The 25367-nt window shown below is 34.8% G+C and overlaps 1 protein-coding gene across 1 annotated transcript; it reads right to left on the bottom strand.

Moving 5' to 3' along the window:
• Positions 1-3730: 3730 nt before the first annotated feature.
• LOC149954576 (uncharacterized) lies at positions 3731-24958 on the bottom strand. Its single transcript, XM_090169966.1, has 8 exons — positions 24813-24958; positions 24701-24744; positions 14763-14839; positions 14562-14641; positions 12645-12711; positions 5007-5177; positions 4720-4867; positions 3731-3978 (listed from the first exon to the last, which is right to left on the bottom strand). Exons 1-8 carry the CDS (start codon positions 24956-24958, stop codon positions 3731-3733), a joined length of 981 nt encoding a protein of 326 aa, XP_090026092.1.
• Between the last annotated feature and the right edge of the window lie 409 nt (positions 24959-25367).

The raw sequence follows: 25367 nt of genomic DNA, 5'->3' as shown, positions 1-25367 counted from the left end.
TGAAAATTTCAACATTCTAGGCTAAACAGTTTTTGAGAAAAATGCCCTGTTAGAGTAAATCCTGTATAACTTTAAACTTATTTTTAATAAAGTCTTTAAAGTAATGTGGTTAGAAATTATTACAACATATTTATCAAAAATATTTCTTCCGGAATTGAGAGCTGATAAAAAGGAGGCATTTCGATGATCATATATAATTAGACAAGTTAAGCCACTCCTCGAGAACGTGAACGGGGAATTTCTAGCTGAGTGTATGAAATAAAGCTACCTCTATACTCTTTCTCTTCACGTTTTCTATAGCTCTGGTAAACCGGAAACGGACGATTTCATATCTAAAACTTCCAAATCTTTTTCTTTTAGATTATTGTAAGTTTCATTCATTTCAAATAAGAATTTCTAATGAAAATATTTTAAAATAATTCAAAATCTGCTAGAGAAGCCGGGTTCAATCCCAGCTTGTGGAACTGGGTGAAAAACTCGGAACTACTACTTCCGCGTTGAGTTTGCAAGTTCTCTCCTCACTAGTTTAAGGGGTTTTCCCCCGAGTTCTTCGGTTTCCTCTTTCCATATAAACTTGTTGAGGTTAATGGTAATATTTAGAGTAGGGAGCTGTTGGCTCACGTGGCACGAAGGGCCTGCCACCACCCTCCTACGCATTGTAACCCGGCCACCTGGATTAATGGCTTTAAAAAGTCGCTTGATGACTTAGGCCTAAGGTGGTGCCTTGGGTATTAGCCTAGCTGATAAAAAAAAGATAAAAAAGTTACATGGCACCTAGATTAAAATTTAAACCTTGAAAGCCGGCAAGATGTAGGCTGTATACTAATGACAAGCAAGTTATTCGATAAAATTATTTTTTTAATTAAAAATGGTGACTGTATTTTTGAAATTCGGACTAAGCAATTTCTTTGCCCAAAGTTTAATAAAAAGGGTGATTTAATTAGATCGCCCCAAAAATAATATTACCTAGAAATGTGAAATTTTCAGGATGTTCACTATCGAGGAAGGTAATTTTTATTTGTAAATTGCAGCAAAATAATGACATTACTCACGGTTTTGGAATTTTTTTAACACTAGGTGGTAGACGAAAACTGTCAAGAAACAAGTTGGAGAGCATACTCGAAAACCTTAAATGAAATTGGTTTGGTTGAAATAGGTCAATTTAACATTGATATATTAGACCAGGAAAAATAACAAGTTGGTAGTAGGTGGCCTTATCCTTTTCACAACTAATTTAAAAATAAACCTATCTAAATTGTAATGTTTGTATGACTGCTAAAAATGAACGTTTTTTAAACTAATTTTTTATTGGTAATTAATTTTGAGAGGAAAAAAACATTTTCCGAAAGTATTATCGAATTTTAAAAAGGAGGTTGTAAGAAGTCTACAAAAATGTTTAATTTATGCTAACGGAATTTCCCAAATATTTTTTTACATTTGCACTTCGTTCAAATTTAGGTTTTGTTTTAAGTATTTTAAGTGTAAAGTGACCAATATTAAAATCATTATATCAACGTAAATTAGTATGCCTCATTATAGCCGTGAATAGAGGTCCAAAATGTTAAAATTATAATACGGTGATGGTCATCAAAACGCACTTCTAGTAAGTCAGTTATTTCAAATGTTCTATCCTGACAGTCAACCAGATCACCACACTATTCTCCGTGATGTTCGTGACTTTGAAGATGATGACGGAGACATCATAACATAAATATAGAAGACACAGTCATTGCTTACTTCGTAGCCTGCCCTCTAGCAAGTATAAGAATGACATGCTCTGATTTGGACTTATCAACGAATGTCTGGAGTGTCCTTGACCACCCTAACTTTCATTCATACCGTGCCACCCTCCACCTAGCACTTCACAATGGTGATAGGCGACATAGATTTTACTTTTAAAACTGGTTCAGTACCATGGCCGATGCATATAAAAATTTGCTCCGTTTGCTCCTCTTGTCCGATGACTGCTCCGTCTCGATAGATGGCCCGTTTAACAGATAGAACGATGAAAATCCGCAGTGGGGATTTCCTCGCCACAATCAGGTCCAATTTCGCTTCAACGTCTGGGCTGGTCTACTATGAGATCGTGTTATTGGACCATTTTTTCTACCAAATTAGCTTAATGGGGAGAACTACTTGGCCTTCCTACATAATTAAGTTGCAGAAGCGTTGGAACATGTACCTTTGATTGACATCACACACCTTTGGTTCCAGCATGACGGTGCGCCTCCTCACAAGAAAAGAGGTGTGGCCCAATTCCTTGGATTGGAAGGATCAATCCAATGCGATGGTCTCCTAGGTCCAGAGATTTGACACCGCCGGACTTTTCCCTGTGGGGATTCGTGAAGGAGGCAGGGGCGTAGGGACGTTCTAGAAGTTGGTTTGGGCAAAGTGAAACCAAAAGGTGTCTGGAGAATGGTTTTTAATTTTTAATGGAGTGTAGCTTCTCCGAATGCAATTGTACATTTTTCTACTATATACATTGGCGGGAAAAGACTGAAATTTAAACACACTTGAGGTTCTATAAGCTTTATATGTTTTTAAAATGATAATTTGAGCCTTGCGAAGATATCAACTGACCAAAAAGTTGGAGGGGGCAATAACATTGGTTGCCCCTCCCAGTAAAATTCTAGGGAGGGGCATTGCCCCCTTGCCCCCCCCCGGGTTCCTACGCCCCTGGAAGAAGGAAGTTTATAAGACGCCAGTCACTAGCGAAGAAGACTTGCGCCAGATAATTAATGCAACGTTTTGACTCGTAACTCCAGCGGATGCTAGAATTTTTGAACCTCATTTAGTATAAAACTGGTACATTTGTAAATTTTGTAACACTTTCGGAAACTATTTTTTATCTCAAAATTAATTACCAATAACAAATTAGTTTAAAGAACGTTCATTTTTAGCAGTCATAGAAAAATTACAAATTAGATAGATTTCTTTTTAAATTAGTATGTGGTCACAACTAAAAAATTGTTTTTTTCCATGAGCTAATATCCCAGTGACAAATTGAACTATTGCGACTAGACCAATTTTATTTAAGGATTTAGAGTATGCTCTACAACGTGTTCATTGACACATAACTTTAAAAAATAAAAATTCCAAAACCGTGAAAAATATCACGGTTTTGCTGAAAGTTACAAATAACAACGGCCTTCCCCGATAGTGAACATCCTGAAAATTTCACATTTCTAGATAATATATTTTTTGAGCAAAATGCCTTGGGCGATCAAATTCAAACACCCTGTATATCATTGGAAAGTCATTGTTTTGGCAAAATATGGTCATCAACCCTTTATATCCGACAATTATTAGTAGGTGCCTCAGTAAAAAAACAACTTGAAATAAATCGATTCAATCATTGGGCTTACAAAGACCAATGACAAAGATTAACTTGGGTATCTCTTTCCATTCACTTCATTGGGTTAAGTGATTTCGGGTATAGATGATTTATCCTTGGGTATTCGCTTAGCTGATTATATATTACTTATTTATGTTCCATCAAAGCAGTTTCTACACTTTGATATTATAGAAAAGCCCGAGAAGCAATTTATAATACCCGTCTGCGTACATTCCCATAGAGTATGCATTATGAATTTCGATTAGAAATTCGTATGTAAAGCAATGTTATTGTCTTTGAGAAATACCGTACCGACAGATCACAATTTCAATCGCAATTGAAGGAGCTTCGTTCTAATTACTGAATAAAATTCAGTTATTTTTTTTAGGATTTCAATTAGAGAATAAATAAGACCCCACTAACTCTTGACCGAAAAATGAATTTTTCGAGTGATGGAGTTGGAATCCTTGGAATAATATCCGGATGAGACATCAAGTCGCTCAACGAGTTGATGATATCGTAAGTGACGAACGAAAATTCCGAGTTCAATGCGCTACTCAGAGTAATTGAGAGAAACTTCACAGAAACTAACCAAACAAGGAGAAGAGTTCTGTGCGATAATACTGTGGGTAGTGTTTTGCCAGCTGAAAAAAAATAAAAAAAAATAAAAAATTGCAAATCAGAGATTTTATATTTAATATAAGATCGCATTAAACTGTCCAGAAAATATTGAAAGCCCTTTTAGACAAGTCTGGTTTCAAAAAGCTGTGTGATTGCCTTTCGGCTCAGTTGATTTTCTGCGGCGCACACAATTCAATTTTCCTTAAGTGCATGGTTTTGGATGTGTCTACGCAACAGCAATTATTAACCTAAGGTACTTTTGTCTTTCCACGTGAGCAGAATAAATTATTTATAACTTGCTGATCACCCTTTGTTTTATAGCGCAAAGTCACGTGAGCATGGTTACACTTCTCTAAAATATTTGGAGCGAGCACCCAAAGAATCAACAAATAATTTTATTCACGTATTTAACCCTAACAAAAACTAGAACGGTAAAAGTTAGGTAGGAAATTTTCTAAATTTCTTTCTCGCCTCCACAATTTATGACGTCAACCATGGGTACCGTCAATCACAAAATTCGAAATATATCCAAGCTGAAACTATATCTTTAAAGGGAATATAACCTCGGGTATTTGGGGTAGAACACCAACGTTTGCAGCTTTGGCCGCTCTTGCCCTTGGCTTTAGAAATGTTGGGCTCCACTGTACAGGGTAATTTGAAAAATTGAAGGGGTCTTCCATAAGGATTGCTATGCAGGTAACATTCCCTTTAAGGTAACGTCAATTCTTGGCTGCATACATAAAATAGCATTTAAAACATTTTACCTTGGAGGAAGAAAAAGAAAAATGCTTCCCAAAGATTGGCGAACAAGGTTCCCAGCAATGAAATGTTTTTCTTTTTAGCCGTTAAAACCAATATGAGTGTGGTTAAAGATGCAAAGACTAGAATCGAGACCACGAAGATAACTAAAACCTAACGATAGGGAATATAGAGCCTTTAAAAAAAAATTCGTACAAAGAAACGACGAAAAATATAAAAACGGAAAAAACACTATAGCTTTTAATATTAGGCATTTAATGGAACTTAGTTAATTTTACGCGCAGTTTCTCACCTCCAGATCTATTTTGAATAAATTATCGCAAGCTTTAGAGATTTCCTTAGGCTCAGCACTGAAGATTACCGAAGAGCTGAAGTCCCAGACAAAGGAAGGCATTGCTTTATTGGGTTTTGCGAAGTTCTCAAAGACACTTAGTTGCGTGTCCAATACAAGGATGTCCGCACTCTGGAATATCAAACGAAAATATCGAATAAGGTCCCGCTTGTCTCAGTGACAATAGTCTAGACTATAATAGGCTCACTAACAGCCTACTTTTTAAGTTAAAAAGTAATCAAATGGTTTGGGAAAATTAGCTTGACTAAATCTAACAACTAAATCAGTGGCGGATTAACAACCACCATAGGCTTTAGATCTTTTCTGGGCTTCTCTACCTGGGTTTTATCACCATCTAAGATCCTTTTACCTTTCGGCAAATGTTTCGGGTTCTTTTCTCAAGCCTACTCAGATCAGTGATGGGCACTCTCCTCTCACCGTGTGATCAGTGAGAGCAATTGAGAGGAGGTGAGATGCTCTAAGCTTCCAATGGAGAGGAGCGTGAGATAAGTTTCGAAGCTATGAATTTAAGTGAGAGGAGAGTGAGTGGAAATAAGATTTTTCAATAATGTATTTGGAGTGTAAGCGAGGTTAATTTAATTAGTGAAATGCGATGAGAGGAGATCAGCTAAAAAGGTATTTTGCGGTGGTGAGTTTAGATGTAAGAAAACCAAAACAAAGGAAATATAACAAAGCCCAAACGTACAATAACGTAATATTCTGACGTTAGAAGGCTATCAACAAGTTAAAGACAGTAAATCTTATGTGGCCACCGGCCAGTGATTGTTGTCGTTGTTCAACCCCTGTGAGAACAGTGTGAGAATCTGAGAGGAGGTGAGATGCGCTAAACTTCAAAAGGAGAGGAGCGTGAGAGGAGTTTCACAAAGTATGCATTTCGGAGAGAGGAGATTGAAAGGAGATAGTTTTGACTTCCATAAACGGAAAAGAGCGTGAGATGAGATCAGATTTTTCAACAAAACTAGCGGAAGTGTGCGCGAGGTTATATTAGTTAGCCAAATTCAATGAGAGGAGATGAGATAAAAAGTAAGTTTACGGTGGTTAGAGGAGATGAGTTGAAGTTTAAAAATTTTAGAAACGGGAAAGAGGTGGATTGAGAGTTATCACAAAATTTTTAAAAATTCCTATTACTGACTCAGATTAAAGGTTAATCTGCTACTGAGTTAAATTAACATATTTAAAGAACATAGTTTTAAATAAAATCTCTTACTGTGAGTAATATTTATGAATTTTTATAGTTGGTAAATAACGTATCATTCAAAATCTTTAACGTTAAGCTTTCGACTAATCATTGCTATGAACAATAATAAATGAAAAAGGTACACGCGAAAAAAGTAAATACAAATTAAACACTATCTACCTATATATATATATTTTTTTCCCAGAAAGAAATATAAGCGGAAATTTCGTTAAGTTTAAAATTGGTATCTAAATTTCACATGTTTTAAAGGCCGAGAAGAGAGATTCCATTTTCTCGTGCGTTAATTTTGACCCCCGCAAAACTGAACTTGTCAATTTCTTGAGGAGGGACAGGGTGGAAGGCTTGACCGACGGCTCAAACTTTTTTTGAATATAATATCGATAATGAGCATCACTCAATCTGTCAGAGCTGTCAAGAAAGTTGTCAGAGCTGTCAAGTTAGTTTTGCTGTCAAGCAGTTGTCACTCGTGAAAAAAATAGGTACAGGATGAGAGGGTGGAAATTCGCTCTCTTCACGGTCTTTAAGAGGGTCGATTTATAAAAGTTTGGTAGTAATCTATTCTCGGAAATACTCAATTTTGCGATTTAAAATGACAACTGAAGTACTGAACTGAATGGTTGTTGATAATGGTTTCGACAATTAGAACACAAACCTGTACAGATATGTTTAATGACATACTTTCCGGTTTTCCCCAAACAAAACCCCGATTTAAAGATGCTGTTCCGTTTAGTGATTTCACTAAAGCGAATTTGAAAACGGAAATATTTTATCTCGACAAAAATTTATTTCTGTGACTAATTATCATCTATAGATACGCTTCTTCATAAAACAAACGTGGGCGTTACTGAAATACGCGCCAATTTCTTCGAGTCACTTCGAGTCTTGAAGAAGTGAGAAAAACATGGAAGTGAAACTTTTGTCTATTACGCTGCTTTTTGGTAAGATGTAAGAACCGCTCGAGCATTACGTAATGCAATAAAAGAGGGGAGCGGTGTTGTACAATCATTAATTTATGTTAAACTATTATTGTTATTACTATTACGTTAACTAAAAGCTTTATACCAGAACCTAAATTATCAATTATTTTAAGGAACATTTGCAATTTAAAACTTGTATTTATAATTTATAATAGTATGATTAGTTTCTAGAGGTAAAACAATACATAAATAAGTTTATTTCGAATTTATAAATTTGAGGGTTTATTGTACTATTTTATTTTAGGGTGTTTGAGTATTTGTGACGTAATTTAGGAGATGAGGGTCTTTCCACTAGTTACTCTTCGCTACGAGAGGGTATCAAAAAGTCGATTTTTTGCGTTACGTAACTTTTGAACAATAAACTTGCGCAATATTAGTCATATTTTCCATAGAAAATATAGTATTGAAATAGCAACTTCAACTATTAGTCCTATCGGGGTAATTAAGCCTATTATTTTCCGGGAATGACTAATATATTTTAACTGGAAGTAACCCGTTTTAGATTCTTGAATACATTTTAATTTCTTGTCAAAGCTAGAATTATTTTTCTTCTGATTTACAATTGAATTAAAATAGTACTTCCATCTGCGAATTTCGAGGAGACAACGTCGTCTACTGGTTTCCCAGATGGATGGAGACCATTTCGTTAGTAAAATTTCATGTCTTTCTGAATTTCGCGTAATTACTTAAAAGCTTTATTTACAGGAAATAAATATTACAAAATCTTCGCCAATTCCGTGGATGGAGTGACTGACAAGACTTTTAACGACGGCAAAGAGTATTGTTCATCGAAACTAGGCACACTAGCGTCAAAACACTCTGTCGAAGAACAAAGTAAGATGCCTCAAAAGTTGAGAGAAATATGGAATCCTACAATGCAATGCTTGCCGATACCTAATGCTCTTGATCCGTTAAAATTATATGAGCGAATTAATTTAAGCGTCCATTACTCTAAAACCATTGATATTTGTTAAAAGATTTCTTAACGGCTTATTTGGGAGAAACATACGTGAAATCCCAAGTATGGATAGGTCTGCAAAAATCAACGTCATCTCGGGGTGCCGCTTGGGAACGAGGCAATTGGATAGACAAATCGGTCGATCGTCTCTATAGAAACTTTGCACCAGGGGAACCAAATCGGATGAGTCTTTTCAAAAACCAAATCATATATTCGAATGCCTAGAATGCCTAAAATGATATGTCAAATTTAACAGGACTCCGTCGAAAATTGTTTCAACATGGACACTAAACGAAATATAATCGGCAAGTGGAACGATGTTCCTTGCTCCGTACAAAAAGGTTTCATTTGCCAAAATAGTAGAAGTAAGCTGACTTTACGTTTTTAACAAAAGATATACCTAAGAATTTAAATATCTAGTGTCGTAGTGTGGTAATCAAATAGATTTTGAAACCGTGGGGGCGCCAAGGCTGTCGTAGCTGAGTGGCCCGCAAATCAAATTGAGTGGGCCCGTGGGATTCTGAACACCTGCCCACGTAGACAGCTCACCTCTTAGGTCAGAGATATAAGTCAAGGAAACGTCGGGGAATTTGAAGAATTTGTTAACAGTCTGGAAATTTTATATTTATCCAGAAACCTCTTTGAATGTGATTTAACTGTTATTTAACTTTAGTTCCGTGATCAATTAGCCTACTTAGTTTACATTGAGGCACGTAGCGACCAACGCGGAAAACGAAAAGTGTATTAGCTTCTCACGTGGGCTCTGAGATAAACTTCTGTACATCCTACAAATAATTTAAACAGTATTGAAATGTCCATAGCTTTTAGTAAAAGTAAAATGAAGTTTGAAAAATATTGAATAATTTTGGCGTGTAAAAGGTCATGGATATCTATAGAAATGGTCAAAGAGAGAAGGGAATCTCCAAATATTGTGGCAACCATGTCCGAGAATTAAGCCAATAAACGTTACACTCCAATTCTGTTCTTGGGAAAAATATTATATCGTATCGTGCTCTTTTCCGTTTGTGAGAAAATAAAATTTGTCCTCTTCCCAAAATTGTGCAGTTTCGAGCAGCCCATCTAGTTTCAATTGCTCTCACTATCTCAGAATGAGTGGAGAGTGCCCACCACTGCTAACTATACTGAGTTAACTGCAACACAAAACTAAATAAATTCCTGATTATAGCATTTGTTTATGGCCAGTCTAGAAAAAATGTTACGGGAAAAGAAGGTCTTGATGATTCTCATTGAAACGGGCGTGGCTTACAGACGAAATTTTCGTTTCAAACATGGAGGAATAGTAGAGGAGGGGAAAGGAAAGAAGGCGCTAAATCCGACAGCGTAGTGCCAGTTCGAGGCGGGGGGGGAAAGTCGAGGTAGACTTTTAAAAGAATTCAAACCCTAACCGGTAGATGGCGCCATGATCGCGCTGCCTTTGTTGGAATGTATGCATAGATAAAAGTCTACCTCGACATACCCCCCGTTTCTACATTACCCTTAACGCGATTTCTGAAGAGGAATGTCAGTGCTTAGCCCAATCAGAACTATCAATACCACTCCAGGGCTATTCCTCTATGTTTCAAATAACTGTATTTTTCTTTTAAAAGTGAAAGATGGTAAAGAGAGTATTATTATAATAAAGTTATTTTCACAGTCTTAAGTGTTTTAGCATTTTAGGTGAATTTGTTTGTATATAGACGGGGTACATATTTGAAGAAAATATGAGTCTAATATACTGCGCCACCACTGCATAAAGGATCTAAGCTAGAACAAACTGCAATATAGTTACGTTTTCCTAAAAAATGATTTTAAACTTCCTTTAAATATTTCAATTGAAACCTTCGTAGAAAGCTAATTAGAAATAAAAATTGAAGAAATTACTTCAATACAATTAAGGGTGAGTTGCGACAACTCTATTACCAAATCTGAGCTTGATATATCGAGTTCTGCAGTGGCTAATCCGCGTTAAAGAACTGTTCTTTCTTTAAAATTAATTCTAGTTAATTTTGAAACGTCTTTTACAGTAAATGGTGGAAAAGGTGACGTTGTTCAGTCCCATCCAGATTGCCCGAAAGAATTCATAAGCTATAAAGAAGTTTGCTTTCGTCTTGTGAAAGACAAAACAGATTTGTGGTCCGCCGAAGATAAATGTGAAACAGAACTCGGGGCTCATTTAGCTTCAGTTAGAGATACGTACGACGAAGCTTTTCTGGCCACATTGTCCGTGGATCTGGACGCCAGCGTTTGGATTGGGCTCTCAGACCACAACAACGATCTGGTAAAGGCGATACAAAACGTTCCAACGAAACACGTGTTTCGCTACTAATCCTTTACCAGTACAGATTGAGGCATATTTGCTTGGATAGATGGCCGCCCTGTGTATCATAACAATTGGAATGAAGGGCAGCCATTTGAAACATCAGACGATAGGTGCGCTATTTCCACGCCGAATGCAGCTGGATGGTCTATTGATGATTGCGCCACCAAACGTAGTTTCGTGTGTGCCAAACCATTACGTAATTCGTAATTTTGCAAAGGAATGTAGCATTGAAACGTTGTTAACTGACCATTTATCTTAGAGGAAAACGGAAATAGTCGAGAGATCCACGTCGGAGTGTGTCCCAATGGCTGGATTGATGTAAGCAATCTCCACTGCTATTACATAGTAAGCAATGAAACTAAACATTTTGAGAGAGCGACTACCAAATGTTTGAATATAGGTAAAAACAATTATATTAAGTTTAAATTTTAGATATTTTTAAACATCAACTTTTTTCTCTTTTAATCAATTAACAGCAGAAAATGGAAAGCTTGCTATGTTCAAATTCGAACATGACCTTCTTCTCCTGGGACATTATCTTCGGAAATTCACCAGCCAGGAGTTCATAGTAGGAATCAGACAATCAATAAGCAGTAAGTCAAAGAAAAATAATTTTTATCGGTTCTAACCCTCTGTTAAATACAGATTTATTCGTATTTCATTTCGTCAATGGCCAGGCCGCAACATACTTACCGTGGACAGTTGGGGAACCGAACAATTTAGTGTATGAACTCTAAAATTAATAAAGGAAACAGAGGTAAAAACATAATTATCTAACTTTATTTATTATTTATTTATGTAATTAAATGTTGTATTCGATATGGAAGATGGCAATAAAACTGGCACCGCGAAAGTTTAAATTATAGGGAGAAGCGGCGATTTTGTAGTGACTATATGCTAATTCGCGTTTTAACTGCACTTAATATTTTTGTTATAAATTACGGTGGCACAGGCTCATCGTTTACTGAAATTTGTCAAAATCTAGCTTTACCTTATGGCGTGACTCATTCATTAAATATTGGCTATAGGTTTTTCTGACCTCAATATATTTTTATCGTTCCAGCTGATACTGGTCATCGTGTGTCCGATATGGAAGAAGGTGAAGTGTCCGGGGTCAGTCGAGAGGGCACGATTTGGATCGCAGTCGGGGTTGTTCTTGTTGCCTTGGCATTGATTGCAACTATTTGCATGGCTTATAAAAGAATATTTTACAAGAAATCGAATGAGTCAAGAATTGTAAAATTTCAGAACGAAACGGAATAAAACATTTTAAAAGACTAACTCAGTTGTCTTTAAAAAAACAATTTCCCACAAGGCCAATAACTAAAACGAAGCGTTTGACAAAGCCAAACTATCTTGTTAGTTAGTTATCTCATACCACCTTGGCTGTCGTAGCTGATGAATTGAAAAAAAGATTAGTTCTTAGAATATTTCCATCAGTTTAAAAGCTTCAATAGCTCGTGTTGTGGTGTCATTCAACGAATTTTTTCTAAAGCTATTAACGACTAGAGATCGGCGTTTGGATAAAAAATAATCACTTTACTTTTTTTTATCCACAAACGAAAATTATCCGGGGAAAAACGATTATTTTACATGTTAAATTGCTATATAGCCGTGGATAATATCCATGGATAAACAGTTAATCGTTATTTTTATGGTTAATCAAAACTTTAGCGGTTAATTTATCTGTTTCGCCGAGCTCTATTTACGACAATCTGTAGTTTCACAAGTTTTGAAGCCAGTGAGAGAGTTAGATTTGGTTCCTTGTGTAATATATTTGGCATGTCTTTATTTAGTTAAAGTTAAAAGAATGTAAAGAGAATAAATATCGGATAGCGCGTTAAATGTTGTTACTTGAAATAGGAGCGATTTGAAATGATTGGAGAAACGCGTGAAGAGTTTTTAAAAAAGAGAAGTTAGTTCGAATTGAGTTTTGAAAGATTGGTGACGTGTAATTAAAAGAGGCTTAAAAAATTAAATAGTTTACCGATTCTATTGTCGTTCTTCTTCCCTCGCCTAACGAATTTTACACTGGGAACCAAAATTTGCGGAAAGGCTGGGACTCCGGATTTCTGTGGGAGTCTTGCTATTTTTAAATACCCAGGACAAAGTTTTGTCTACCTACCCAGGGAACTTCATCAAAAACTTCTATTTCATTGAAATCAGCCGAAGAGTGTGGCTCAATTTCTACTCTGAAAGACGCAAAAATAACATTTTAATAATTAATTAATTTAATTAAAAATAAAAAAGCACACCTTTGTATGCCAAGACATTTCTGAGGAGTGCGAATTCATAAGAAATTAAACAATTAGAAATAAATAGGAAATGGCAACAGAAGCGAAGGAAAGTTAAGATTTTGGGGAGTACAGCTTCAATGTTGATTTTCTTCACCAACATAATAAGAATAATTTAAAATTATAATGTAAATTTAATAATTGCCCATACACATCAAAGTATGATACTAAGAAATGTATTCACTACTGGCATACGTTTTACTATAACTAAAATTTTTTAATGAATTAAATATATCCTTTTTTGATTTGTCATATGGCGCTCAATCTGAAGTAGGTCTAGGACTGGTTGAAGCTCTGTGGTCCTTTAATAAGCACAACCTTGGAATTTAGATCGTGTGGGGCAGTTGTGGCTAGCCTGGCTACCGATAACCCCAAAGCTATTTAAGCTCATACCCCATTTAAAACTTCCTCAAATCCCTTGAAAAACTGATCGTAGCCCAATATTATACCCAAAAGTTACTTTAATGCTTTGTAGAAAGTAATTTAAAATTATGTATTTATGGAAAACAATGTAAATCGAATATAAAATGTCTTAAGCTTCCAAGCGTGTGGAAGTACCCTTTTTAATTACAACATTATTGTCAATAAATAACTAAAGCAGTCATCGGTCAAAGGGACAAAAAGCCAAAGCTTTATTTTCTTTCCCACAACTTAAAAGTAAAACCACAATAGAATGAAGGACTTTAAAAGGGGTCTCGTCTTGCCGAAACGAGGTGATAACAAACATGAACGACACATCCAACGTTAAAGGAAGTAAATCTTTTGATATTCTAAAATGCAAAATGGAAATGATCCATGGCTTCTGACCTCAAGACAACAGATATCTCTCAAGTTATCAAGCTCAGTAAATCAAATTACTGTATAAATCGAATTGTATCGCTACAAAAACGAGCTATCCAAATTATTGGGGACGCCTCGTTTTTGGCACACACTGAACCACTTTTCAAATCATTAAATATTTTAAGTGTAGACCAAGTATATAAGTACGAAATGTTATTATTTATTTTTAAATCCTTAAAAAATCCAATACATAATGAATTTACCATAAAAACGGACTTAAATTATGCAATTCGGAAAACTAATGTCATTAACTTAAAAAGAACTAGAACATCAAAAAAATGAAACTCCTTGTATTATAAAGGTATTAACTTTTATAATTCGTTATACATTGACCTTGTACAAATTTAAAAAATACGTTCGTGACGTATCATTAAACCATACTCTCTAAAGAAAAGTTAAAGAAAAAGAAGGAAACTGTTTTTTCTTCCTCGAGTAATTAAGATTAGTTAAATGATTATATTCTTTGTACTCTTGTGGATACTCTTTGTGCTTTCTTTTTTTGTTGTTGTTTTTCTTTTCTTATTTTTATATATTTTGTATTTCTTTCTTTTATTACTGCACTAATATTTATTTAAAAATGTTGTCAAATAATTCCGTGGCATAAAAGTCAGATACTGACTTTGCCAGTCGTAACATCTCTGTAAATGATAGACAGATGGAATAAAACAAATATTATCATTATTATTATTATTATTATTATTACCATTTTGAGACATTAGATTATTATATCTAAGAAAGCATTCGGGTTAACATGAACACAGAATCTTAAGCTGCGGCTACATATTATCTATTACCCTGACCGTATCAAACAGCAGATAGATATTTATGTACTAATTTCATAAAAACATGAAAGGTCGTAAAAAAGGGGGGAATTTAAGATCTCTAAATAAGTATTTCAAGTTACTTACGTCAACATGAAAAGAGATTCCAAGTATTTCTGTAGCTCTTCGTAAAGTTTTGCTTCAGCAGTCAGGATTGTGTACGCTTCCTTCGAAAATAGGGATTGTATGTCTTACGCGTGTAAACATATATACCATAATCGATAGGTGTATGTTAGTATATATATATGTAATAATATATAATATATAAAAAACTCAGTATATGCTTACTTCGATCACCGCTACTCTTATAGTTCGCTTATCATCCCTCATATCTTTCAAAAGACTGCACAGATTGGACGAGAGCCCTGCAACAATGACAAGAACTTAAAGGGACAGTCATTTTTAATTATTAATTCTTCACACGTGTATTCATGTGAACTACTCACTTTCTTCTGAGTTAGCCTTAAATCATTTAACTTCTGCACACTCACCTCTGAGAATATTTAACTTAAATGCATCGCTAAATATATCATTGTACAAAAGCTTAAATTGTTGTTCCGGTGTTTTTGAACATTTCTAGAGTTTTTCGATCTCACTATTAGTTTTTTTATCAAAGAAATTTGCGTTATTTGTCCATTTATAAATGATATTGCATTAAGAGGGGTCCTCACAAAATGGGATGAATTAAGAACCGTTTAGAGTAATTTGGCATGTCAGCATTAAATATTTTTCAGGCAATTTCCTATACTAGCCTATGAATTTTGAGCAGCTAATATTATTTGAAAAGCATTTCAACCTTACCCTTTGTCAATAACCAGCTCAGTGTACGCTAGATTTATAACGTGTGCTGTGTTAATAATACCACTACGTCAAACTAGGAACGCTCGCCTGCTATATAGCCTTATGCATATTAAAAGACAATTAGTTCTTTTTCGAACATGTTTGTTTTGAACAACTAGTTTTCAAAATAAATATCGTAGCAGGACACGTTATACGTTTTTCAGGTAAATAGTAATTTGGTCGTGTGTTTCTTTTAATATGCACCTTGTTTTTATTTTTTTCTACGTAATGGAAATTTTAATGATTTATCTATTAGTCTAAGCTCAGTTGCTACTACGTAAAGGTAAATGATCTATAGCTTTCACTGTTTTGCCAAAATAGCTGTCTATGCTGTTGGGCCGTGAACCACAATGAAAATAATGGAACTGGACTTGGGAATTCTATGCGCTTGCTAATTGTGGTTCCAAAAATGTTCGAAAATTAAAACTTCGTCACGTGACTTCGAGTGAATATTTTATAATATATCATTTTTACAACATTTTCTATTCGTTAGAGCCCAGCTATTTGCGTGACTCTTTCCGCGTGTATACGTGCTCACTCTTGTTTCGCGTTATCAAAGCAGGCTGAAACCACTGAGCTAGCTTCGCGTTCGCTTAGTATATTTTCATTCTCAGACTTAGACCAATTTGCTATGCACTACTCGTAGGCTACTCATATTTTTGTAAGCTTAATTTTGTCACTGTCTTCCAAATTCTAATAATTATAAAGTGTTTTTAATTAGCGCGTGCCGCTTTAGTTTGTGTAGGAAATTTCTCTTATACAGTTTTTGGTGACGGCGTAGCGCAAAATGTCATGTTTGAAACAAGGGGGTTAGTAAAACTTAGAGGTCAAGCAAATGATTAAAACGTTATGTTTAGCTTTTACCGCTTTTGCGTTTGTGTAAAAAATTATAAATCAATATGAAACTTTTTTTTTCGCTTATTCAATTGTAATGTCTCTGTCGACAAGATATGATTTTAACAAAAACTATAAAGTTGATTAATGTCGTAATAATTTTACTTAACCGCGTTCGTTTGAATTACGGATTGTGTAAAAGCAATAATTTTTTTGAAGCGAAATTCCACGAAAGTTCTAGGTACAGTACGCTCTGTTTTGTTATCTATTTGTACTTTAATTGTCCCTTTCAAAGATATTCTTAAGAATGGGAATCTTTGGGAAATTTGGCAACTTTTTCCCAGATCGATTCTTAAGATTTTCTTAGGAAATTATCCTTAAGATATCCTTAAGGGTTTTCCGGGCTCGGGTTTTCCTAAAACATTTCTTTGGCAATTCATACCTTTCGCTTTCCTTGAAGACCTAGTTTAACTTCGAATCCCGAAAAAAGGGTTCAGGCGGGTATATGCTAACCCCTTCACACCCCTCTATTATGCTCGGTCGCTCGCCAAATACGTTTTGCTTACTAGACAGGCGTGTTCAATTGCCCAACTTGCATACAATAGCAGACGCTTCAGCAGTGCTACTAGTGGCGCCTCTAACGGCTGGTCAAAAGCCTTCTCGCGTGTTTCCAAAGTGTTAACAGGTTCTTTGAAGGGACACGCCTGTCTAGTAAGCGAAGCGTATATAGTCTTTGGTCGCGCGCTGACCGTTCTGCTTCGGACAATAATCGGCTTATCTCTCTCTCGCTTCTCAGTAGAATTATATATTGTCGTAAAAATATAAACAAACGTGTAAAAACGACAGGATAGCTTATTAGCAGCGGTATAATCTAAGCAGGTAGAGATTTTCCGCCTGGATATTTCTCAAGGATAAAAACGAGAAAAACGAAAAGACGATTTTAAATTTATTATAAATTAAATTAAATACTACGAGATATTTACTACGTGCGTAAATACGACTCTATACCTATGCTTTATTTTTTTAATTAATTTATAAACATTTCTTAGGTAATAGTTATTATTTTATAATAATTAATGTAATTACTATCAGCCTATCTATTGAAACTATAGGGTCATTGAAAGAAACACAATTTCTTGAATATCAGCTAAATTTCGATTTACTCATTTGTAACATTCATTAATTTTTTTAACATTACAATAATTCCGTCCGGATTGGGATACCTCTCCCTTACACAGTCCAAAACGCATTTCGGTATAATTACCTCTCCGAGGGGACTATGCTTACCTTACTCGTAACTTCGTAATTTGTTTTACGTGTTTTCTCATCGGCTTTAAATGTTCGATACATTTTCATTAATGTGGTTAAGTTAGTTTTATATTTTAAGATATGCGCTGTTCACTATTCCTTTAAGAGTTGTTGTGTGCGTTATAAGCCGGCAATTGTTAACGGTAAGGTGTTTTTGGTTTTTTCTATTACAATTTTCATTACCGTGGATTGACTTTTTCTGGATTTCTAAGTATTTGAATTACCTTGTTGTTTGATTGGGTTATTACTATATATTTTTCTATTGGTTATTTTTCTTGTTTTATTTCATTTATCGAAAGTGTTGTTAATGTGAGTTAGAATTCTAGTCTACGATTTTTTTTATTTGCATTGATTTTTACCGGCTCTGTTGGGTTGTCGTGGTGAGCCTACGCAGTTTTTAATAGTGCTTTCATCAGAATTAGATTAGAGGAAGTTATCATATGGCAGGCGATATAACCGCTGAAACGTCTTTGCGATCTATTATGGATATTAACAGCTTAGAAAGTGAGACAGTGGCATCTAGGAATATGAATTTCCCTCTTCCTAGGATGCATCAACTCAATATAGTTATTATTTAATTAGCAAATCTAAAAAGAAAAATAAGTCTGTAGCATGTAATTTTGATAAAAAATTGACAAATAACCAAAAAACGGCCAAGAATACTAAGTTTTAAATCGGTTTCTTAAGCCGGAAATTAAAAAGAAAAACGATTCCAAAGCTAACAAATTTACCAATGTTGACATCAAAGTTAGTCCACCCTTACAGAATCAGTGGTAGTTGGGACATTAGTTTGTGATATTTCAAAGATGATCAATTTTAATTATCATGTAGAATTAAATTATGAAGTAAGAATTTGTATTTAGGAATTTTGGCATTAAAGATAAATAAAAAAATGTATAGAATATTGAAGCATATGTTTTAAATAACGCGGCTCTTGACTGAACAAATAAACTTACATCTTTTTTTAAATATATTAGTAACTTGGGTATATATATAAGTGTCATCTCAGTATTATGGATTCCAAACTCGTAGTTTTCACAAGGCATTCGCGCTAACTCACCGTTTGCGGAAAGATAACCGACGCAGCTCCCCCATTTTCTACCCCTTTCTTCCCAAGTGAGCCGGAAATCCGTTAATTTAGATTTTCTGCGCATGACCGAAAATTCAAACTTCTTTCCGTTAGCGTTAGGAATTTTAGATGGTACTTTATTGTTACTCATTTCAAGTCCTGAAAATAAATTATTTGTTAAATGTTTCTTTGAAATTTCTCTGTTTAACTAAAGTCTGATAAACTTACCTTAAGTTTCACCAGTGTAATAAAATTAGGAATAGATGAATTAAAGACATTTATAATAATTCGCGTTAATATAGTTAAAGCTTTGGAAATCATACACGCGGTTTAGCGAGCAGACGACATTTCCTGCCTAACGTCCGGTCCGTTTTTTGAAAACCCTGCTAGATGGCGGTGACTGCGATTAAGACATTTGCTTGGAATCCATAATACGCAGTATTAATACATATCCATGGTCCCACCGTTCCATGTCTAACAACACTTAATATCTAAGCCTTGTAAATCGTACGATAAAGCAGACGATATTTTCATTTCGTTAGCTCACGTTAGATGGCGGTATCGTTGACCAGCGTCCCTCGAGAATAATATCTCCTTTTGAGGAGGGGGGGGGGGGATTTTCAACGAGAAAGAAACTTAACCCCGCTTTTGTAAGGCATTTGCGTTTCCAGAATTTCAGGCTCTGTAGTAACTTCTCCTAATCTAATTCTGCTTTCACTTATAGTTTTTGTTTTCGATTTAGTTGATCGTTTAAGAGCTATAATACAATGGGTTGGTTTTTGTCTTTAAAATAGTTTTTCGCACGTATGTATTTTACGTTTCATGAGCGTTCTAATAATAGTTAATTAGGAAATTTTCATTTCCCATTTTTGTGCTTTGTTAATTTAATAACGTTTTTGGTCTAAAGTTGGTTTTTTGTTCTATTGATATTTGAAATTTGTTTAAAGCAATAAAATTTGTAATATTTATTTTAATTATAATAAATATACTACTGGTAGGGATAGGAATGGGATCACATTTTAAGGCGGATGCTTTGAATATGGTGCCCTGTCCAGTAATTAATACGTCCAAAAGGAAACTCTCCCGAGGAGAGTTATATTTTGGCCTGCCAACTTGTTTTCCTTCGTAACTATTATACCTCAATAAAACTTTCGAATTCGTTGTAAGCCTATGGGAAACTATAGTTTTGTCTAAAAGGATAACATTTTAGATAGTGTATATATTTTCAGTGATTTACTTGAATGACTTAGTTGCTTTTAAAACTTTTTATATTCATTATCGTAAAAAATTGTTTTTGTTATGTATAAAACTACGAATATAGCAAACGATATAAACAAAGAGGGAAAAACAAGTGAAATATTGTATTCCATCGAAGGCAAATGCCGAAATGCGTTTTGCACTTCTTAAGGGAGAGGTATCCCAATCCGGACAGAATTGACAATATGGGCCACAAATAATGTAAAAAATTAATAAATGGTACGAATGAATTATTCAAAATTTAGCTGATATTCAAGAAATTGTGTTTCTTTCAATGACCCTAGTTTCAATATATAGGCCGTTAGTATTTACATTAATAACTATTATCTAAGAAATGTTTATAAATTAATTAAAAATAAACTAAAGCATAAGTAAATAGTCGTATTTACGCACGTAGTAAATTTCTTGTATTATTTAATTTAATTTATAACAAATTTAGAATTGTGGTTTCGTTTTTCCCGTTTTACTCCTTGAGAAATATCGGAAAACAATCTCTACCGGCCCAGATGATACCGCTGCCAATAAGCTATCGTATCTTTTTACACGTTTTAGTTACATTTTTGCGATGATATATAATTGTAGTGTGGTTGACGCTGAGAAGCGCTGGAGAGATAAGCCGATTATTGTCGGAAGCGGAACGGTCAGCACGCGACCGAGCATAATAATAATATACTCGTATGAACTCTTTTCGGGATTCGAAGTTAAACTGGGTCTTTAAGGGTTTCCCTTCCGCAAAACTTTGAATACCCTTTAAAGGTTTCCCTTTATTATTTTTATATTAAGCTATAGTTTTTAGATACAGTTTAGTCGGTTGAAGGTCAGCGGTTAGAAGACTAACCTTGAAAAATATGCTGTGGCTCGTTCTATTGAGATTTACTTTGACTATTAAAGAAAAGTTACTCTTGACGGTATCCAATATTTATAAATAAATAATATTCATATTTATTTTCAACAATAATGTTACATATCAAAATATTTGTTTTTAATATTAATTGGCAGAGCATGCTTATGCCTAATTTAGCTATATTAGTATAAAAATTCATTCTTTTAGCAGTCCTATTAGTATACTATTTCTATTTACTCTTTGCGAATTGAAATAAGGTAAATAAAGTTTTCTTTTTAGATAAATATAGAAAAATTTCGTATATTTAAAACAAAAGTTAATAAAGATTTTGTAAGAAAACCCTAAAATATTGAAGAGATTCTTAAGAAACTCCAACAAAAATTCCTAAGAAATTCAAGTGGCAAATATACAATTAAACTGAAAACTTTGTTAAATATAGTATACAATTGAAATTTCTAACGAAAAATATTGGGAAAAAATCTTAAGAATTGCTTAGATCGCTTGTCAATTTCTTAAGAAATCTAAGGGAAATTTTCGTTTGAAACCCATTTCCTAACCCAGAAGAGATTTCCAAAGTTTCTTAAGAATGTTGTTATAAGATTGTCACCTCTCCTTTTCAATTTTACATGATAATAAGTGGGTAAAGTTTTGGTTTTAAGCGTTTAGATTTAAATAAAGTAAACTAGGATTTATTGGATTGCTATAGAATTAAAACCAAATAGACTAAAAATTATCCCTGGCCGATATGGGACTGGCCAATTTCCAAGATGGCGTAGGATTTGAACTAAATACAAAAAGTATCATCTGCAGTGTGTGACCAACTAACACCGAGGCGTTCACTGGCATCGTTTTTAAACTACGGACGCAAAGGTACCCTTATTTTGTCAAACACTAAAACTCTTAATAAAAGCCTAAAAATTATCATGAGGTTATATTTCCGTTATATGATAAAAGCTTTTTAAAAAACTGTCTGAAATGTAGTCGCCATAACATTCGCCATTGTGAAATCTTGCTTAAATGATTTTTGCCATTGTGAAATCTTGCTTAAAGGATATTCGCCATTGTGAAATCTTACTTAAATGATATTCGCCATTGTGAAATCTTCCTTAAATGTTAATCGCTATTGTGAAATCTTCCTTAAATGATAATCGCCATTGTGAAATCTTGCTTAAATGATATAGATGCAAAAAGGGGCGAAATCCACCCGATGTACCTTCCATTTAATAATGTTTCAGGTAGATGGCGACACTATAAAGATTATGAAAAATAATTTTTTTTTAAATGTTATTAATTAATTACTAACTATAGTACTTTAAATTCTTATTAAAAATATATAATTTTCGTAATTTAAATTAACAATTAATTCTAACAGTAGTTAACACTCTCCACCATAGATGGCACTATAATACGATTTTTAACTATCCAATCAGGGAAGAGAATTTATATTTTAAATCTCGACAAAACCGTTCTCCACTATAAACTGAAAACTCTCAACCAATCGTTGAAAATCAAATTTATTACGTCATGCTGCTATCAGAGCGCCATCTACTAACAAATAACGCCATCACCACGTTACCTCGGATGAATTTGACCCCTTTAAAGTCGTCTTTTCTCGTTAAAAATTGTAAATCGATCTATTCGCCATTGTGAAATCTTGCTCAAAGGATATTCGCCATTGTGAAATCTTGCTTAAATGATATTCGCCATTGTCAAATCTTGTTTAATGGATAATCGCCATTATGAAATCTTGTTTAAAGGATATTCGCCATTATGAAATCTTGTTTAAAGGATATTTGCCATTGTGAAATCTCGTTTAAAGGATATTTGCCATTGTGAAATCTTGCTTAAATGATATTCGCCATTATGAAATCTTGTTTAAAGGATATTTGCCATTGTGAAATCTTGTTTAAAGGATATTTGCCATTGTGAAATCTTGTTTAGGCCCCTGTACTCCTTGCACACTTCCTTAAAAATCAAACTAAAACTCTTGCTCATTTCACTTTTAGATTTGATTTTCACATACGACCATGCCTTTCAATATTATTTCAAAATAAATTTAAAAACGTCAAGGGTAACCTGGTGCTTTGATTAAGAATGACGAATTGATAACGGTAGTTAGGTATGACACGCTTTCATCGGCATAAAAGTGGATGTTGAAGTGTCTTAAAACAAGGTCGCTAAGCGAAAGGAAAAATTTACACGTAAATAACGACGAATGAAGGGTTTTCAGTTCCAATCGGAAATAAATATTGTAGAATTTAAATAGTTAAATAAAGCTCTTAATCGTAATTACTATTTTTATAACATGAATTAAGTACTATTGATATCCATTTAAATTATTGTGAATTTTTTGCCTAATGTTTGTTATGACACTTTTCTTAATAAATTAATTCGGATAACTAATTTATATAAACGTTTTGATTGGTTATTCTACTGTAGAAATATTTTTTTTACATCTATTCTTTAGGCCAGCGGTCAACGCAAGCGATTTTATAAGGTAAACAGTGTGTCAGAATTTATAGCCCGGTGTACCTAGTAACAGAGACCATACCACCGGAGGCCTATCATCATAGTGCCCTACGCCAGCGTCCCCCTAGCCCGGACAGGTGACAAATCCAGCATGGGTAGCAGAACCCCACTACTAATGGTCTCACCTTTGACGCAAGCCACTCAACCCAGCAGAAGGTGCAGCAATGGGTGGACCAATTCCCATTTCGCACACAGCAGTGGGATTTAGAATGGATGCTATAGCAACTCCAGTCGACACCAAACCTATGAATGTAAGGAGCCAAACCCTTTTGAGAGAGCTCCTAAAGGGGAACGACGAGCACACAGCAGCCCGCATAACCCGGCACAGCTGGCACCGGAGATCCCGGTGGGAGTCCAAAAGGCCGGGAGATGGGTCCGCCGTGCCCTCATACGGAGGCTCGCCGCCCCACAGCAGGCTACCCAATCCGCCGAGGCGACCAGTTGGCCTGGACCCTCTCCGTTAACCTGAACCGAAGTTCAGTATCCAGCCCAAAACCTGACCGAAGTCGGAGGTGGAGATAGGACCATTTGATCAGAGCTAACATCTCCCAGTGCGCCACCGCCCTTATGGGTTACAAGAGCCGGACCCCGACTCCCCGGTAAAGCCACCAGTTATTGCACACTCTAACCCATTTAGGGCCTTTTATAAGGTAAACAATCATTTTCACCACGATTTCCAATATATAAGGCCAAGGCTTAATGTGTGGTTTTTGTTTTCAGGCTAGTAGGAGCCGGCTTTTAGGCCTATTTATAGATTTGAATCTCCAAAGAAGCGTTTTGATTGCCACTTGACATTTGACAGTAAGTGGCGAGCAGTGTAGTGTGTGCTGTAGGACGGTGCGATAATACATTTGACAATTGTCGTGGGTTAAACATATCATTTCATTAATTTCCGAAAGATCAACAAATAAGGGCGGTATGGCAGCTCTAGGAAAAACAGATGACTTTCAATCTACTCCAAATTTGAGAGTATATTCTGCTCACTTCAAATCATATAGTTTTCATCCGCGTACTGCTAAGCTACCTGTATGTAAAAAAAGAGCTTTATTAGAAATTATCACAAGTGAAAATAGACTGTAAAACTTAAACCAGAAATCTATTATAAACCCTTTTCGGGGAGAAGTATTCAACCGCAAATTTTCTAGAAACGTTCTTTTAACAATTTACAGCTTGTGGATGTGCACAATTTTATAAACAATTGAAAAATATTAAATGTATGCACTCCTTCCGAAAATTTTACATTAGGGAAATGTATGTTTTCAGGTTCTTTAAGAACTGGCTTATATATATTTTAATACATTCTCCTGAATTTATTACTTTAATTATTGTAATTTAAAATGTTGGTGAAATAAGGTTTATTATAAACTTTTGTTAAAAAATTAACCAAATAGTATCTTACTCATGTATTTTCCTGTACGTAATGGAGGTACGCTCGCTCGAGAACATCAATTTCTAAACAATTTAATCGAAATTTTCTCCAATCGAGACAGCAGCGTAAACCAGGGGTTTCTCGCACTAATCTTCCTATCTTTTGACAACAAATACTCTTCGTCGCTGTAGGCATTGGCCTGCAATTACCGCAAGTACACCTAAAAGAAATTGTTTATGCTTAAATTAGTATAATGATTCGTGAAAAATATTCAGAATTCATTTTTACCAATTGGTTTTTACAATACCTTCATAATTTCCCGCTACTACTGGCTGTTCATTTTCATCTTGATTTGCAAAATACTCGGGGTGGTCAACAAGTAGAGGCTCAAAGTTATACGGAACGGCCCCTAGATTCTCCAATTCTTCAGCCATAATTTCCGTCAGGACCCTTTCTAAATTTAACTAAATTTCATAAACCAAAATAAGTCTTGGCCTTGTATATTATAAATCATGGTGAAAAAGATTGTTTACCTTATAAAATCGCGTGCGTTGACTGCTGGCCTAAAGAATAGATGTAAAAAAATATTTCTACAGTAGAATAACCGATCAAAACGTTTATATAAATTAGTTATCCGAATAAATTTATGAAGGAAAGTGTCATAACAAACATTAGGCGAAAAATCGCAAAATGCAGTGGCGATTGGACGCTCGTACAGCCGCGGAATACACAAATTTCCGAGAACTTTTTGGGTTGACGCGTTAGGCCCGAATTTCTTAAAGTTTTTATTCTTTTAAAAAATGGATTTGAAGTATTTTAACGAATGAAATATTTAAATAGGCT

This window comes from Leiobunum rupestre, chromosome 3 (genome assembly GCF_980474605.1).
Source record: "Leiobunum rupestre chromosome 3, qqLeiRupe1.1.hap1, whole genome shotgun sequence".
Taxonomy (NCBI): Eukaryota; Metazoa; Arthropoda; class Arachnida; order Opiliones; family Sclerosomatidae; genus Leiobunum; species Leiobunum rupestre.
The sequence above is the reverse complement of the archived record's forward strand: the minus strand, read 5'-3'. Positions and strand labels throughout refer to the sequence as shown.

Bases quoted from the DNA above. Each gene is read 5' to 3' on its own strand.
- LOC149954576 (XM_090169966.1), bottom strand. From the start codon at position 24,958: ATGGCTGAAGAATTGGAGAATCTAGGGGCCGTTCCGTATAACTTTGAG. The intron at 24,745-24,812 runs GTAAAAATGAAT...AATTTCTTTTAG, and splicing joins GGTATTGTAAAAACCAATTG to GTGTACTTGCGGTAATTGCA. The intron at 3,979-4,719 runs GTAAAATGTTTT...ATTTTTTTTCAG, and splicing joins TTTCTTTTTCTTCCTCCAAG to CTGGCAAAACACTACCCACA.